At 55.9% G+C, this 17,500-nt stretch overlaps 1 protein-coding gene across 1 annotated transcript in view; it reads right to left on the reverse strand.

Annotated features, from left to right (window-relative positions):
• naa10 (N-alpha-acetyltransferase 10, NatA catalytic subuni) overlaps positions 1–9,124 on the reverse strand; it is an 11,573-nt gene extending 2,449 nt beyond the window's left edge. The window contains exons 1-4 of the mRNA XM_060822404.1: positions 9,014–9,124; positions 4,236–4,334; positions 3,697–3,755; positions 500–589 (exon numbers count right to left, since the gene is read on the reverse strand). Of these exons, the coding sequence (XP_060678387.1) occupies positions 500–589; positions 3,697–3,755; positions 4,236–4,334; positions 9,014–9,034 (269 nt within the window). The 5' untranslated portion in view covers positions 9,035–9,124. The remainder of the gene's footprint in view (positions 1–499; positions 590–3,696; positions 3,756–4,235; positions 4,335–9,013) is intronic.
• Positions 9,125–17,500: the final 8,376 nt, after the last annotated feature.

Raw genomic sequence — 17,500 nt, forward strand, 5'->3', positions numbered from 1 at the left:
CCCCCCCAGCCCCTCCCCCTCACACACACACACACAGCCCCTCCCCCTCACACACACACACACAGCCCCTCCCCCTCACACACACACACACACCCCCAGCCCCTCCCCCTCACACACACACACACACCCCCAGCCCCTCCCCCTCACACACACACACACACACCCAGCCCCTCCCCCTCACACACACACACACACACCCAGCCCCTCCCCCTCACACACACACACACACACCCAGCCCCTCCCCCTCACACACACACACACCCCCAGCCCCTCCCCCTCACACACACACACACACCCCCAGCCCCTCCCCCTCACACACACACACACACCCCCAGCCCCCCCCTCACACACACACACACACCCCCAGCCCCTCCCCCTCACACACACACACACACACACACACACCCAGCCCCTCCCACACACACACACACACACACACACACACACACACACACCCCTCCCTCTCACACACACACCCCCAGCCCCTCCCCTCCGGCACTCCCTCAGCTCCTGGTGGTGCGTCCCTGCGTTCCGTCCCCTTACCAGGGAGGTGATGTGGCCGTGGGGGACATCGTCAGGATCTTCTTCCCTGGGAGAAGGAAACAAGGAAGTGACAGAGGGCTGCTCCTGCCTTCCATCCGGATGGGTCACAGCACGGCACAGCTACCGGTCTGGCCCAGACTGGGAGGGGGGAGAGAGAGAGAGAGAGAGAGAGACACAGAGACAGAGAGAGAGAGACACAAAGAGAGACAGAGAGAGAGAGAGAGAGACAGAGAGAGAGAGAGAGAGACAGAGAGAGAGAGAGAGAGACAGAGAGAGAGAGAGAGACAGAGACAGAGACAGAGAGAGACAAACAAGGTCTGGTTCAGCCGCCCAACCACTGACCCCAGCTCCTTGTCCCGCTGCCTCATCAAAGACCCCTCCCACCCTCTTACAGTCAGAGAGCTGTATGGTACGGAAACAGACCCTTCAGCCCATCCCCTCCGTGCTGACCCAGATACCCTCACCTCATCCAGTCCCCGTTCCCCAGCCCTTGGCCCCACCTCCCCCTAAACCCTTCCTATCCATGTCCCCCCCATCCTTTTAAATGTTGTCATTGTACCAGCCCCCACCACTTCCTCTGGCAGCTCATTCCACCCACGCACCACCCTCTGGGGGGGAAAGTTACCCCTCAGCTCCCTTCCCCCCTCTCACCTTAAACCAATGCCCCTCTAGTTCTGGGCTCCCCCACCCCAGGGGAAAAGACCTTGTCTATTTACCCTATCCATGTCCCCTCCCTCATGATTTTATAACCCTCTAGTTCTGGGCTCCCCCACCCCAGGGGGAAAAGACCTTGTCTATTTACCCTATCCATGTCCCCTCCCTTATGATTTTATAACCCTCTAGTTCTGGGCTCCCCCACCCCAGGGGGAAAAGACCTTGTCTATTTACCCTATCCAAAACACGTACAGACACATTCAAGCATAGCTTCTCTCTCACTGTGATCAGACTCACAAACGAACCTCTCGTATACTCAAGTTGTTCTTTCTCTGTCCTATATCCTGTTCCCTCACCCTGACATATTTCAGTAAGGTATGATTTGTCTGAGCAACATACAAAGCACTACTTTTCACTGTATCTCTGTACACGTGGCAGTAATAAATCCAATCAAATCAATGCCGAAAGTCACCCGCCTGTCATCCTGTCACTAAATAAGACACGCTGAATTCTGTGAGACGTGCTCGCCCCCACAGTGATGACTTTATCAAAAAGACACAGTGCGCCTAGCTTCACTTGAGCATCGCACAATTTTATTTTAAATTTAATCTGCGGGACGTGGGCATGATTGGCTGGGTTCTCGCCTGAGACAGTGGGGGTGGCGAGCGGGGGGGTGAGCTGCCTTCTTCAACTGCTGCAGTCCTCAACTGCTGCAGTCCCCCTGCTGTGGGTTGAGCCCTGAGGGAGGGAATTCCAGGATTCCGTCCCAGCAACAGTGAAGGCAGGCTCGGGATGGGAAGGGGCTCACAGGAGAAAGTGCTGCGTCGCCTGCCTCTGCTTCCCTCCTCCCTCTAGACGGAAGTGGCCGGGGGTTCGGAAGGCGGATTCCTGCAGCGGGTCTTGTAGGTGGTACACACCGCTGCGCTGAGTGGGGGAGGGAGGGAGGGGACATGGGGCCAGTCGAGCTGGGGAGGGGGGATTGCTTTGTCCCTGGACGGTGCTGAGCTTCTCGAGTGTTGTCGGAGCTGCCCCTCCTCATCCAGGGTAAGTGAGGGGGGTATTCTCTCACTCTCTGCTGTTCACTGGCTTTGGACACCGTCAAGTGACGTTCTGTCATCAGCGATGGATCACTGGATGGTTAAGTCAGAACCCCAGAGTGGGGACCGGGGTGGAATCCCCGTCATGGCAAGCGGTGCTTTGGAATTCAGAGTCTAACGCTGACCATGTACCCATTGTCAATCGTTGGGGAGAGAAAAAATAGGTTCCCCTGTGTGCTACAGGGAAGGAAACAGCCATCCTCACCTCGTCTGGCCTACACGTGACTCCAGACCAATATGGTGGACTCTTGGCAGCCCTCTGGGCAATGAGGGGGCTGGGTAGTCAAAAGCTGAGCCAGCCATCCCGGGAAGGAGTGCAGGCAAAGATGGGTGTAACTGCTGGGGTTCCCTCACTGTTCCCATCTGCTCTGCTGCAGCTTTGTGAGGGGGCGAGTCACTGGGAGCGAGGGAGCCCAACAGCACACAGAGACACGCTGAAAGGAAAACCACAAGGCAGAAGGGAACGACAGGATTGGGGGAAACACGGAGGGGGAAACACAGAGGGGGGGCGTCAGGACATAGAGAAGGCAGGCTGCCTGCACACTTCACCCTCGCAGAACCAAGACACACTCCCAACCAAGAGGTCATGCTGGAAACCCTGCCTCTCCTGCTGCCCCCTCCCTATCCCCGTCCCCTCCTCCAGCCCCCTACACCCCCTCCCTATCCCCGTCCCCTCCTCCAGCCCCCTACACCCCCTCCCTATCCCCGTCCCCTCCTCCAGCCCCCTACACCCCCTCCCTATCCCCGTCCCCTCCTCCAGCCCCTACGCCCCCTCCCTATCCTCGTCCTCTCCTCCAGCCCCTACGCCCCCTCCCTACACCCCCTCCCCTCCTCCAGCCCCTACGCCCCCTCCCTACATCCCCTCCCCTCCTCCAGCCCCTACACCCCCTCCCTATCTCTGTCCCCTCCTCCAGCCCCTACACCCCCTCCCTATCTCTGTCCCTTCCTCCAGCCCCCTACACCCCTTCCCTATCCCCGTCCCCTCCTCCAGCCCCTACACCCCCTCCCTATCCCCGTCCTCTCCTCCAGCCCCTACGCCCCCTCCCTACACCCCCTCCCCTCCTCCAGCCCCTACGCCCCCTCCCTACACCCCCTCCCCTCCTCCAGCCCCTACGCCCCCTCCCTACACCCCCTCCCCTCCTCCAGCCCCTACGCCCCCTCCCTACACCCCCTCCCCTTCTCCAGCCCCTACGCCCCCTCCCTATCTCTGTCCCCTCCTCCAGCCCCTACACCCCCTCCCTATCTCTGTCCCTTCCTCCAGCCCCCTACACCCCTTCCCTATCCCCGTCCCCTCCTCCAGCCCCCTACACCCCCTCCCTATCCCTGTTATCTCCCCCCAGTGCGTACACCCCCCCTCCAGCCTCTGCGGTCCGGACCCTCTCCCGGGGCCTGAGCCACTCACATTTTCGCCAGCACGTAGCCCACGATCTTGCCGTTCTCGTCCTCCGCAATGTAGGAGAGCTGGAAAGGGAGCGAGAACAGCCGGCTGTCAGGGCACGACTCACCCCACACCCACCCCTCCTTCCAACCCCCCCCCCTCCCCGAACACGTTCCCACTGTCGGACGGAGGGCGACGGGGGTGGGGCTGCGGCACACCGAATCTGCGACCAGCCAGGCCAACGACGCGAAGGGGAGCCGGGGTGGGGAGGGGAACTAGAGCTTGGACTGTGCAGGCACTCCAGCCTGACTGACCATGCCAATGACCCCCCCCCCCCACAGTGCTCTGAGGGGGAGGAGGTTACATGTGTGGGCTGTGTGAGCGCGGGGCCATGGGGAGAGGGGGAGGTGTAGAGCCGGACCCACCACTCCCGGGGGGGGGTTTCAAAAAGTGGGCAGCGCGGGCCAATTCAGGGTAAGGTCCCCCCGACCCCCCTGGAGGTGGCGAGTGGGCACGGTGGTGCCAGCCTCCCCCACCTCCCCACCCCCCTCTCTGTCCCGTACCTGCGGCCACGAGAGTCCGTGGTAGAAGTAATATTTCATCTGGTAGTTTTCGGGCAGACACAGCAGGTTGCAGTGCTGCATGTTCATCAGGTCCTCAGGCTGGGGGGGTGGGGTAGGGGTACAAAGAGAAGGCAGGGGGTCACACACAGGAACATAAATCCCACCTACCCCCCCTCCAATTCAGTGAGATCAGCTCCACTCCCTTCGCCATTCGGAAATCCATCCATTTATTTGCCTCTGACAGACCCAACTGCGTTGCTTGGGGGGGGGGGGCAGGGATTTTCACACAGACCCACAACCCTCCGGGGGAAGACATTCCTCCTCAGCTCACTCCTAAATCTCCTCCCCCCACCCCCCAACTCATTTTGAGGGAGACCAAACCAAAACACTGCGATGGAGCCAGGCAGGAGGCTGGAGGAACACAGCAAGGCAGGCAGCATCCCGAGGTGGGGGTGACGACATTTCAGCACTGGGGGTGACGAGGGGTGGCTGTGGTTGGGGGAGGGAGGGGTGGAGCTGCAGATAAAGGGGGTGCCAGGTTGGTGAAGCAGGGATGGGGGGGGGGGGGGGAAAGACAGGCAGAGGGTACAAGCTGGTTTGGCCAATGGGAGGAATGGATCCGGGTGGCGTGGAGGGGACGGGAGAGGGAGTCGGGGGACGGGAGAGGGATGAGGTGTAATTTGAAATGGGAGAACTCAACGTCGAGTTCTCCAGGGCTGCCCGGGTAGAAGGTGAGGTGCCCCCTTCCTCCAATTCGCGGTTTGGTTTGTTGTGATGACGGAGGTGGTCATGTCAGACAGGGGAAGGGAAGGAGGGCAGGGTAATGAGAATGGGTTAGGGACTGGGAGGGCCGGGCTGAGACGTTCAGCCAACCGTCCCCCGGCTTCACGTTTGGTCTCCCCGATGTAGAGTCAGGGGGGAGAGGCAGGTGACCCTCAGTCTCTCCTGGGAACGGACGGTATGGGGTCCTGGATGGAAGGGGAGGCGGGTGGGGGCACCGGCAGCTTTTGCACCTTTTCCAGTTGCGGGGGGAAGGGACCCTGGCAGGAAGAGTGTCCCAAACCAAGGACGGTGAGAGGGAACGGTCCTTCCGGAAGGCAGGGAGGGGGACGATGTTCTCGGAGGTGGGGTCGAGTCGGGAGATGGCGGGTGGGTTGCAGGACGGTACACCGGATGGGGAGACTGGTGGGGGAGTAGGGGGACTCTGTCTTTATTGTGCTTGGGGGGAGGTTCCGAGCAGTGGAATGGGGAATGGAGGTGGCGCGACGGTGGATGACAGAGGGAGGAAAACCACATTGCCCTTTATTTTGAGGCTATGCCCCCCTCATGGCAGTTTCGCCCTCCCAGTAAAACCAATCTCCCTGCTTCTATCTTATCCGTTCCCTTCAGCATTTCCTACAGTTGGATCTGCTGTTTCTTCAACACGAATTGGCTGCAGAATTTAGCCCGTTACGCGTCGAGCACAAACTCCCCCTTTGCCTGCGTTGGCAGTTCTGGGCGCCGTCAGTTTAAACGGCGCGGCTGCTGCGCGATTTTCTTATTCCGTGAGATCACACGAGATCGGAGCGATTGCGTTTCCATGAGATATCCCCCTCACTCTTCGAAATCCCAATGCGTGTGGTCCCAATGCGTCAATCTCTGCTCATAAGCCAACCCCCCTCAACTCCAGGATCAGTCTCCAGTAGCAGGACATCCCCTCTCCAAGTGCGGCCTCACCAGCACCCGAGTACAGCTGCAACATAACCTCCCGGCTTTGAAACTCCATCCCTCTCACAACCAAGGGGCAATATTCCATTTGCCGCCTTCAATTCCCTGCCAGCCGACTTTTTGCCATTCACACTCACCGACACCCAGCTCCCTCTGCACAGCCGCATGCTGCAACGCTGCACCATTTAAATAACCCTCCACCATTTAAATAACCCTCCATTCTGTTGCTGCAGGGGAACCTTGGTTACCCGAAGGACACCGATGGGGAGTACTCCGATCGGTTAATCGGATTCTGGGTAACAACGTTTAGCCAAGCATCGAAACCTTGCAATTTTGCCGGATCATCCGAAATTCGGATAACCGAACGCCGGATAATCGAGGTTACCCGTACCAAAACGGATGCCCTCACCAACTGTGTACTCCATCTGCTCGCTCCTTGCCCACTCACCTAACCCTATCTGTAGCCCGCTGCACACTTTGCGTTCCGTGCCACCTGCGTTCCGGAGAAAGGGACAGAGCGTCACCACTCTGAGGAAGGGTCACCGCAACCCGAAACATTGACTCTTCATTTCTCGCCCCAGATGTTGCCTGACCTGCTGAGCTTTTCCAGCAATGTCCGTTTTTGTTGGGGACAGAACGTCATACTAATTTGGGAGGGGGAGGGGGTGGGATGAGAGAGGGGAGAGGAGATGGATCCCTGGGGAGCTGTTAGGCCCCAGCATGGACTGGAGAGACAGTTTCGGAGACAATGCCAGTGCTGAATCAGCTGCGTTTCTGTTGCTGGTATTAATATGGGCCTCCAGGGTATACTCCCCAACATTTCCTCCCCACTTCCAGTCAGAGTCATACAGCACAGAAACAGGCCTTTTGACCCAACTCGCCCATGCTGACCAGATTAGATTAGATTACTTACAGTGTGGAAACAGGCCCTTTGGCCCAACAAGTCCACACCGACCCGCCAAAGCGCAACCCACCCATACCCCTACATTTACCCCTTACCTAACACTACGGGCAATTTAGCACGGCCAATTCACCTGACCCGCACATCTTTGGACTGTGGGAGGAAACCGGAGCACCCGGAGGAAACCCACGCAGACACGGGGAGAACGTGCAAACTCCACACAGTCAGTCGCCTGAGGCGGGAATTGAACCCGGGTCTCAGGCGCTGTGAGGCAGCAGTGCTAACCACTGTGCCACCGTGCCACCCACTATCCTAAATGAAATAGTCCCCTTTGCCCGCTTTTGGTCCATCTCCCTCTAAACCCTTCCTCTCCATGTCCCCCCCATCCCTTTAAATGTTGTCATTGTAGCAGCCCCCACCACTTCCTCTGGCAGCTCGGTCCACACACGCACCACCCTCTGCTGCACACACACGTTTGTGGGGTGACTATGTACTTGCAGAGTTATACTGTACTTTGCTCAAAAACTGCATGAATCCATGTAAGATTCTATTAATTCATTTGTTTAAGATTAGAAACAGTTGAAATATTATGGCACAGACAGCAGCACACAGGGGGCTAACACCTTCAACACATTCTCTCAACTGACTCCAGTTGTTAAGTTCACCTGAGAATGAAGAGTTTTGTGATTTATATACGAAAGAAGTGAAACGATCATGGTCACTCTAACAGATAAGAGACTTAACAAACAATCAAGGTATTTTTCACTGTATAATTTCAGTTACATCACACTGTCAACTTTTGCTATAAATTCTGTGTCTTACTATCGCGTATTCCATTACCACCTGGATGAAGGAGCAGCGCTCTGAAAGCTAGTGCTTCCAATTAAACCTGTCGGACTATAACCTGGTGCTGGGTGATTTTTAACTTTGTCCACCCCAGTCCAACACTGGCGTCGACAAATCAGGACTCTGTGACATTTTTATTTGTTTCCAATCCCTCCTCAGGAAAGGGGGGAAAAAAAATCGAAGGATGCGGGGACAGGAAGGGGCCTATCAGGGTTAAACAGTGAAGGTGACAGAGATCGGAGTGTGTACATTAACCCCATTCCTCCCTGGACAGATACTGTCTGGACCCATGGGGTCTCTGCAGCACTATCCCCACTTTTATTTATTTCCCATCCCTTCTCAGTAAACGGGGGAAATTGGAGGGTGTGGGTTAGGAAGGGGGATATGGGGTTAAAGAGTGCAGCTGACTAAGACTAGAGTCAGCACATTAATTCCATGCCTCCCAGGGAACAGACACTCCCAGGACTCACAGAGTGTGACATTTTTATTTGTTTCCCATCCCTTCTCAGTAAAGGGGGGGAATTGGAGGGTGCGGGGCAGGAGAGGGCCTATCAGGGTTAAACAGTGAAGCTGACAGAGATTGGAGTGTGTACATTAACCCCATTCCTCCCTGGACAGCTACTGCCTAGACCCACAGAGTCTCTGCGGCACTTTCCCCACTTTTATTTGTTTCCCATCCCTCCTTGGTAAAGGGGGGAAATTGGAGAAGTGGGGTAGGAAGGGGGATATGGGGTTAAACAGTACAGGTTAGAGTGCATACGTTGACCCCTGACCTCCCCACGGTCAGACACTGCCTGGAGAGTGTCTGCGGCACGTTCCCCACTTTTATTTGTTTCCGATCCCTCTTCAGTAAAGGGGGGAATCAGAGGGTATGGGGTGGGAAGGGGGATATGGGGTTAAACAGTACAGGTTAGAGTGCATACGTTGACCCCTGACCTCCCCATGGTCAGACACTGCCTGGAGAGTGTCTGCGGCACGTTCCCCACTTTTATTTGTTTCCGATCCCTCCTCAGTAAAGGGGGGAATCAGAGGGTATGGGGTGGGAAGGGGAATAGGGGGTTAAACAGTGCAGGTTGGAGTGTGTACATTGACCCCTGACCTCCCCCATGTCAAGACACTGCTGGACCCACGTGGTTTCTGTGACGTCACTCCCAGGCTGCTGCCTCGGGCGCATGCGCAAACCGCAACGCGTGAAACAGCCGCCAATGGCGGATCCCGCTCTCGGTCACAGATTCTATCCCTCCCCCGCCACCCCCGGGCCCTGCAGCGGCTGATCTGTCGCCGCCCGCCTGCCTTCCTCCGTCCTTCCTCAATCCCCTCTCACCCGGGCGTTGCGGATATTCATTTCTTCCACTGCCTCACGGACCGTCCACTGGGCTTCCACCAACCGTCGCCTCTCCCGCGGAGATCACCTGACCACGTCGGTCCTCCCTGCCATTGGTCCGGAGCCCATCCCGCCCTTCCTGGGTGGCCAATCCCGTTGGCGGACGGCCTCGACACCGCATGACCGACGGGTGTTTAAGCCAATCGACGATAGAGAAAGGTGGCGACGGCGTGACGTCTCCACGCCGCCCTCATTGCAACCTGACTGACGGGGGTTTCAGCCAATCGGCAAGACGGAAATGTGACGGACGGCGTGACGCGCCAATAGAAGGCGGACATGTGGAAGGCGGGGCTGGACAAGCAACCAATTGCCACAAGCCACGCTGACTGACAGCAAGGAAGACCAATCACAGACGGAGTATGATGATTGAAAGCCACGGCTGGCCAATGGTGCACTGCGGACTGCTGGGGAGGCGGAACGCTCCGATGGTTTCAATGGGAGGCAAAGGCCGAACTCCGCCCAGGCACGGATTGCCAGGCCATCTGACCAATGGGAGGCGGGGGTGGGCCATTGGGGCGCTAGCAAGGTTGAACAGGGAACCAATCACAAACGTCAGACCGCCCCGTGAACGTGGAGTGTCAGGCGAGTAGACCAATCGCAGGGACCGATTAATGATTGATAAGGCAAACACGCCAAAGGCACCTGTTGTGGGCGGGTCTGGCGGATTAGGACTAACAGCCAATCGTAAGCGTCCGCACGAATACATCGTGACTGGCGGGACCAAATGGCCAATTGTCGACCAGGACTGAACTGATTGATGGCTAGGGAGGATCAATGAGGCGCCAGGAAATAGGCGGGGTAAAGCGGACAGACGAATCGGACGCGGGGGCCCGCCCACATACCGCTCCAATCGGAAAAGCCCACAGCTTGATTGATAACGTGGACATCCAATAGACGCAGAGAACATACGATTGACGTAGGCCAGCGACCAATGGGGTACAAAAGTTGCCTCTGGGGTTTCGGCCAATCACCGCGGCAGGCGGTGCACACGAAATCCCGCCCTTCCCTCTCTTAAAGGGATCATCCTGATCCCAGTTCAGATTGTGGGGATAATTATATCAGACTGGGATCTTCCTGTGCCTGGGACACATTAGGGGGTTATTATATCAGACTGGGATCTTCCTGTGCCTGGGACACATTAGGGGGGTTATTATATCAGACTGGGATCTTCCTGTGCCTGGGACAGATTAGGGGGTTATTATATCAGACTGGGATCTTCCTGTGCCTGGGACAGATTAGGGGGTTATTATATCAGACTGGGATCTTCCTGTGCCTGGGACACATTAGGGGGGTTATTATATCAGACTGGGATCTTCCTGTGCCTGGGACACATTAGGGGGGTTATTATATCAGACTGGGATCTTCCTGTGCCTGGGACAGATTAGGGGGTTATTATATCAGACTGGGATCTTCCTGTGCCTGGGACACATTAGGGGGTTATTATATCAGACTGGGATCTTCCTGTGCCTGGGACAGATTAGGGGGTTATTATATCAGACTGGGATCTTCCTGTGCCTGGGACAGATTAGGGGGTTATTATATCAGACTGGGATCTTCCTGTGCCTGGGACAGATTAGGGGATAATTATATCAGACTGGGATCTTCCTGTGCCTGGGACACATTAGGGGGTTATTATATCAGACTGGGATCTTCCTGTGCCTGGGACACATTAGGGGGGTTATTATATCAGACTGGGATCTTCCTGTGCCTGGGACAGATTAGGGGGTTATTCTATCAGACTGGGATCTTCCTGTGCCTGGGACAGATTAGGGGGTTATTCTATCAGACTGGGATCTTCCTGTGCCTGGGACAGATTAGGGGGTTATTATATCAGACTGGGATCTTCCTGTGCCTGGGACAGATTAGGGGGTTATTATATCAGACTGGGATCTTCCTGTGCCTGGGACAGATTAGGGGGTTATTATATCAGACTGGGATCTTCCTGTGCCTGGGACAGATTAGGGGGTTATTATATCAGACTGGGATCTTCCTGTGCCTGGTGTGTGTGTGTTTTCTCCTGTTGACTGGGTGCTCCTTGGCATTACTCTCACTCTCTCTCTCTCTCCGTGTGTCTGCCCCTGTCTCTCTCTGTCCCTGTGTCTTTGTCTCTCTCTCTCTCTCTCTCTCTGTCTCTTGCACGCTCTCTGTCTCCATCTATCCTTCACTTTCTCTCTACCTATTTCTCCATCTGTCTCTATCTCCCTATATCTCTCCCTCAATCTCTCGCTGCCTGTCTCTCTGTCTCTCTCTCTGTCTCTCTCTCTCTCTCTCTTTCTGTCTCTCTATCTCTCTCTCTCTCTGTCTCTCCCACTCTATATCTCTCTGCGTCTCTCTCCACCTCTGTCTCTCTCCCTCCTCTCTATTTCTCTTTCTGTCTCTCCCTCTCTCTCTATCTCTAACAGTCTCTCTCCCTTTATTTCTCTTCGTCCCTGTCTCTCTATCTGTCTCTGTCTGTGTGTGTGTGTGTCTGTCTCTCTCTGCCTCTCACCCTCTATCTCTCTCTCTCTCTCTCTCTCTCTCCCCCCCTCTACCTTTCTCTCTCTGTCTCTCTCTCTTTCTCTCTCTCTCTCTCTATCTCTGTCTGTCTCTCCCTCTATCTCTCTTTCTCTATTTCTCGCTCCCTTAAACACACACACACACTCACAGACACACAAACACATGGACACACACACAGATACACACACACACGCACACATAGACAGACACACACACACACAGACACACACACACACAGACACACACGCACACACAGACACACACACGCACACACAGACACGCACACACACAGACACACACACACACACACACACACACACACACACACACATGAATTATGACCACATCCCTCACTCCTGTGCACCGTCCGGGGGAAACGGGAGTAGGCCCAGTTTACTCTCCCTCGCCCCAGAGAGCGATAAGTGGATCTTCACTCGGATGAGGGAAGGGAGTAGGGGGGTGGGGGGTGCGAGTTAATCCTGATTAAGGCCTGACCTGACTTGGCCTGGGCCTTTCACCTGAAATGTCCCACAAACACCCCGCTCTGACGTCAAAGGGGAGCGGGGAGCCAATGGAGAGGCCGCTTTCCGTCCCGGGATCCTGATTAAGGGATCGAGAGACCCTTTCCTCCCTCCCCCAGCCCTCCGCTGTCTATAAAGCCCTCCCAGACGAGAGCTGGCCCCCGCACTCTGCGTCGGACACTCTCTGTCTCAGGGTGGGAAGGGAGGGGAGTGCTGTGGGCAGGAAGGCAGTAGGGGGTGGGGTGGGACGGTCAAGATGGCGTCCTGGGGGCTGGTGACCTACACCGGGAAGCGGCGATACGTGCTGGATGACGACAGTGAGACCACCACAAAGGGCAGTGTCTTCGTCTACACCAACAGCAACAGCACCAGGGGTGAGTGGGGAGAGCGTCCCCCAACCCTACCCGTGTTTCCCCCACACCCCTCCATTCACAACCCCCCTCCCCACCCACAAGCCTCTGGGAAGACCCCGATCCCTGAGGAGTGTGGATCCAAGATGGCGCCCTCCCCCACCCAACCCTGTGGTAAGACCCCATCCCTGAGGAGTGTCGATCCAAGTTGGTGCCCACCCACAACCCTCTGGGAAGACCCCAATCCCTGAGGAGTGTAGATCCAAGATGGCACCCTCCCTACTCACAAACCTCTGGGAAGATCCGATCCCTGAGGAGTGTAGATCCAAGATGGCGCCCACCCAACCCACAACCCTCTGGGAAGACTCCGATCCCTGCGGAGTATAGATCCAAGATGGGGCACTCCCCACTCACAAGCCTCTGGGAAGACCCGATCCCTGAGGAGTGTAGATCCAAGATGGCGCCCACCCAACCCACAACCCTCTGGGATGACCCCAACCACTGAGGAGTGTAGATCCAAGATGGTGCCCTCCCGCACCCACAGCCCTCAGGGAAGACCCCGATCCCTGAGAAGTATAGATCCAAGATGGCGTCCTCCCCACCCACAACCCTCTGGGAAGACCCCCATCCCTGAGGAGTGTAGAACCAAGATGGTGCCCACCCCACCCACAACCCTCTGGAATGACCCCAACCACTGAGGAGTGTAGATCCAAGATGGCGCCCTCCCCCACCCCCACCCCACCTACAGTCAGCTGAAACCAGTCCCTCCACAAGAAACCCTGGGGAGCAGCAATGGCTGTTGGCCAGGGCGATTTATTCGGTACGGAGAGTCAGAGAAAGTTGGCCAGGGTGTGGCTTGGTCTCGAGGAAAGGTTCAGATGACCAGAGTCTGTTGGAAACAGACCCTCTGATCCAACCTGTGTCCGTACCGACCCTTTTCCCCAAACCTAATCCCATCCCCTTAGCCAGCGCTTGGCCCATATCCCGCTCAACCCTTCCCATTGGTACACCCGTCCACGGTCACTCAGTGGTTAGCGCCGCTGCCTCAAGGTGCCAGGGACCCGGCTTCGATTCCACCCTCAGACAAATGCCCCAGTGGAGTTTGCACGTTCTCTCCCATGTCTGCACGGGCATCCTCCGGTCACCTCCCACATTCCAAAGATGTGCAGGTTAGGGTGGGATTGGCCGTGCTAAATTGTCCCCGTAGTGCCCAGGGATGTGCAGGTTAGGGTGGGATTGGCCGTGCTAAATTGTCCCTGTAGTGCCCAGGGATGTGCAGGTTAGGGTGGGATTGGCCGTGCTAAATTGTCCCCGTAGTGCCTTGGGATGTGCAGGTTAGGGTGGGATTGGCCGTGCTAAATTGTCCCCGTAGTGCCCAGGGATGTACAGGTTAGGGTGGGATTGGCCGTGCTAAATTGTCCCCGTAGTGCCCAGGGATGTGCAGGTTAGGGTGGGATTGGCCGTGCTAAATTGAACCCATAGTGCCCAGGGATGTGCAGGTTAGGGTGGATTGGCCGTGCTAAATTGTCCCCGTAGTGCCCAGGGATGTGCAGGTTAGGGTGGATTAGTCAGGGGGATATGTGGAGTAATTGGGTGAATGGGTCTGAGTGGGTTACTCTTCGGAGGGTCAGTGTGAACTTGTTGGGCCGAAGGGCCTGTTTCCACACTGTGGGGAATCTTTAATTTTGCTTTTAAATGGTGTCATTGTACCAGCCCCCACCACTTCCTCTGGCAGCTCGTTCCACACACGCACCACCCTCTGGGGGAAACAGTTACCCCTCGGGTTCCTTTCCCCCTCTCACCTTAAACCTACCCCCCCTCTAGTTCTGAGCTCCCCCACCCCAGGGGGAAAAGACTTTGTCTATTTACCCTATCCATGTCCCCCCCCTCATGATTTTATAAACCTCTATAAGGTCACCCCTCAGCCCCTGACGCTCCGGGGAAAACAGCCCCCGGCCTATCCAGCCTCTCCCTGTAGCTCAATGCCTTTCCTGAACCCTTTCCCAACATCCTTCCTGTAGCGGGGAGACCAGAATCGAACGCGGTATTCCCAAAGCGGCCTCACCGATACAGCCGCAACCTGACCTCCCGACTCCTGTACTCAATACTCTGACCAATAAAGGAAAGCATAGCAAACGCTGCCTTCACTATCCTATCTACCTGCGACTCCACTTTCAAGGAGCTATGAACCTGCACTCCAAGGTCTCTGTGTTCAGCAACACTCCCCGGGACCTAGTGAGTTGGTTTCTATGAAAGATGGAGACTGCAAGGAGGTCTACAAAATGGTGGGAGCCCTGGATAGTGTGGGGCAGTCTGAGGCTTCTCCCCCCACTCCACCTTCAGGATTGAGGATTCAGTTACAAGGAGGAACAGGTGAGGGGCGGGGAGCCTTTAAGGGAGATGTGCGAGGGACGGTTTCTCACATGGTCGCTTGGATGCACTGCCTGAGGAGGTGGGGGAAGCAGGCGCGGGCATATTCCCCTGAACAGGGAGGGAATAGAGGGATATGGACCGAATAAGGGCAAAAGGTTAACTTTCTGGGGGAGGGGGGGAACGAGATGGGCAGCAGAGGGGGGCAGAAAGGCCTGTTCCTGTGCTTTATTTCTCTCTCTCTCTCTCTCTCTCTCTTTCATTCAGTTTGACATGGAGGGCTTTCCTGAAGGGGGTCTCCAAAAAATTCAAGAAAATCGGGCTGAGTCCACATGGTTTAGAGAAAGCACAATCGTAGCGATTTGAGGAGTTAATGCGGTGTTAATTGAGGAGGACAGTGTTTAGAATTCCAGACGGCGTTCGATAAGAGGGCCTGAGAGCCCTCACTCCATCCAAAACAGGACCTCCCCTCCCACCATGGCCTTGAGAAACCCCTCCGACCCACTGACCGAGCCAATGGTTTCAGTCACTACATGGATGAACTGGGTCCAACTGCCCTTCCAACTTGTGGAAGGCAAGGGAATAACAACTGGCCCACTGCTCAGAGGAGACGGGGGAGTGGGAGGCCGAGGGTGTGACAGACGCAGGAAGGGAGTGATCTGCATGGGGAGTGATTCAGCAGCTTCTGAGGCAGGAGTCTTTCATTCACCTGGGTGGGAGTGATCGGGAGATGGATCCACCCTCTCTCAGTCTCACACACACACTCTCAGTCACACACACACTCTCAGTCACACACACACTCTCAGTCACACACACACTCTCAGTCACACACACTCTCTCACACACACACTCTCTCACACACACTCTGTCACACACACACTCAGTCATACACACACACACACACACACATTCTCTCACACTCTCTCAGTCACACACACACTCAGTCTCACACACTCTCTCTCTCACGCACACACCCTCTCTCACGCACACACCCTCTCTCTCGCACACACTCTCACACACTCTCTCTCACGCACACACTCTCTCACGCACACTCTCTCTCACACACTCGCTCTCACACACTCTCGCTCTCACACACACTCGCTCTCACACATTCTCTCACACACACACACTCTCTCACACACACACACACACTCTCTCTCTCACACTCACACACACTGTCTCTCATACACAATCTCACACACATGTACACTCTCACACACTCTCACACACACACAATCTCACAAATGCACTCTCTCACACACTCTCTCTCACACACACTCTCTCTCACATACACACACTCTCACATGCACTCTCACACATTCTCACACACACTCTCACACACACACACAGTCTCACACACACACAGTCTCTCACACACACACACACACTGGGGTATGGTCTCTCTCTCTCTCACACACACACACACACACACTGGGGTATGGTCTCTCTCTCTCTCACACACACACACACACACACTGGGGTATGGTCTCTCTCTCTCTCTCTCACACACACACACACACACACACTGGGGTATGGTCTCTCTCTCTCTCTCACACACACACACACACACACACACACTGGGGTATGGGCTCTCTCTCTCTCTCACACACACACTGGGATATGGGCTCTCTCTCACACACACACACACACACACACACACTGGGATATGGGCTCTCTCTCTCACACACACACACACACTGGGATATGGGCTCTCTCTCTCACACACACACACACACTGGGATATGGGCTCTCTCTCTCACACACACACACACACACACTGGGATATGGGCTCTCTCTCACACACACACACACACTGGGATATGGGCTCTCTCTCTCACACACACACACACACTGGGATATGGGCTCTCTCTCACACACACACACACACTGGGATATGGGCTCTCTCTCTCACACACACACACACTGGGATATGGGCTCTCTCTCTCACACACACACACACTGGGATATGGGCTCTCTCTCTCACACACACACACACTGGGATATGGGCTCTCTCTCACACACACACACACACTGGGATATGGGCTCTCTCTCTCACACACACACACACTGGGATATGGGCTCTCTCTCTCACACACACACACACTGGGATATGGGCTCTCTCTTACACACACACACACACACTGGGATATGGGCTCTCTCTCTCAGTCACACTCACACACACACACACACACACACCCACTGGTTTGCCATGTTGAGAGCAGCTAATGATGTTTTGAAAGTTGGTCATCTGTGATTTCTTTGTTCTTTCAACCACCTTGCCCCCTTCCCAACCACCTTCCCCCCCCATCTCTCTCACTCCCTCCATCATCCTCTCCTTCGACCTCTCCCTTCCTTGTGTCACTCTCCTCCATTTCTCCATCTCCTCTCTCTCCCTCTATCATGCTCTCTCTCTCCTCCCCTCTCTCCATCTCTCCCTTCCTGTTTCTCTTAATTTCTCCCTCTCCTCTCTCTCGCTCTGTCCCTCTATCACTCTCTCCCTCTATCACTCTCCCCACTTTCCTTTCTCTATCTTCCCCCTTCCCTCCCCCTCCCTCTGTCTCTCCCCCTCATGTCGCTCTCCCTCCCTCTCTGTCTCCCTCCATCTCTCTCTGTCTCCCTCCACCACCTCTCTCCTCCTAACTCTCCCTCCATTTAGCTCTCCCCCCTCTCTGTCTCTCTACATCTCCACC

The sequence above is a fragment of the Hemiscyllium ocellatum genome, unplaced genomic scaffold (assembly GCF_020745735.1).
Source record: "Hemiscyllium ocellatum isolate sHemOce1 unplaced genomic scaffold, sHemOce1.pat.X.cur. R, whole genome shotgun sequence".
NCBI lineage: Eukaryota > Metazoa > Chordata > Chondrichthyes > Orectolobiformes > Hemiscylliidae > Hemiscyllium > Hemiscyllium ocellatum.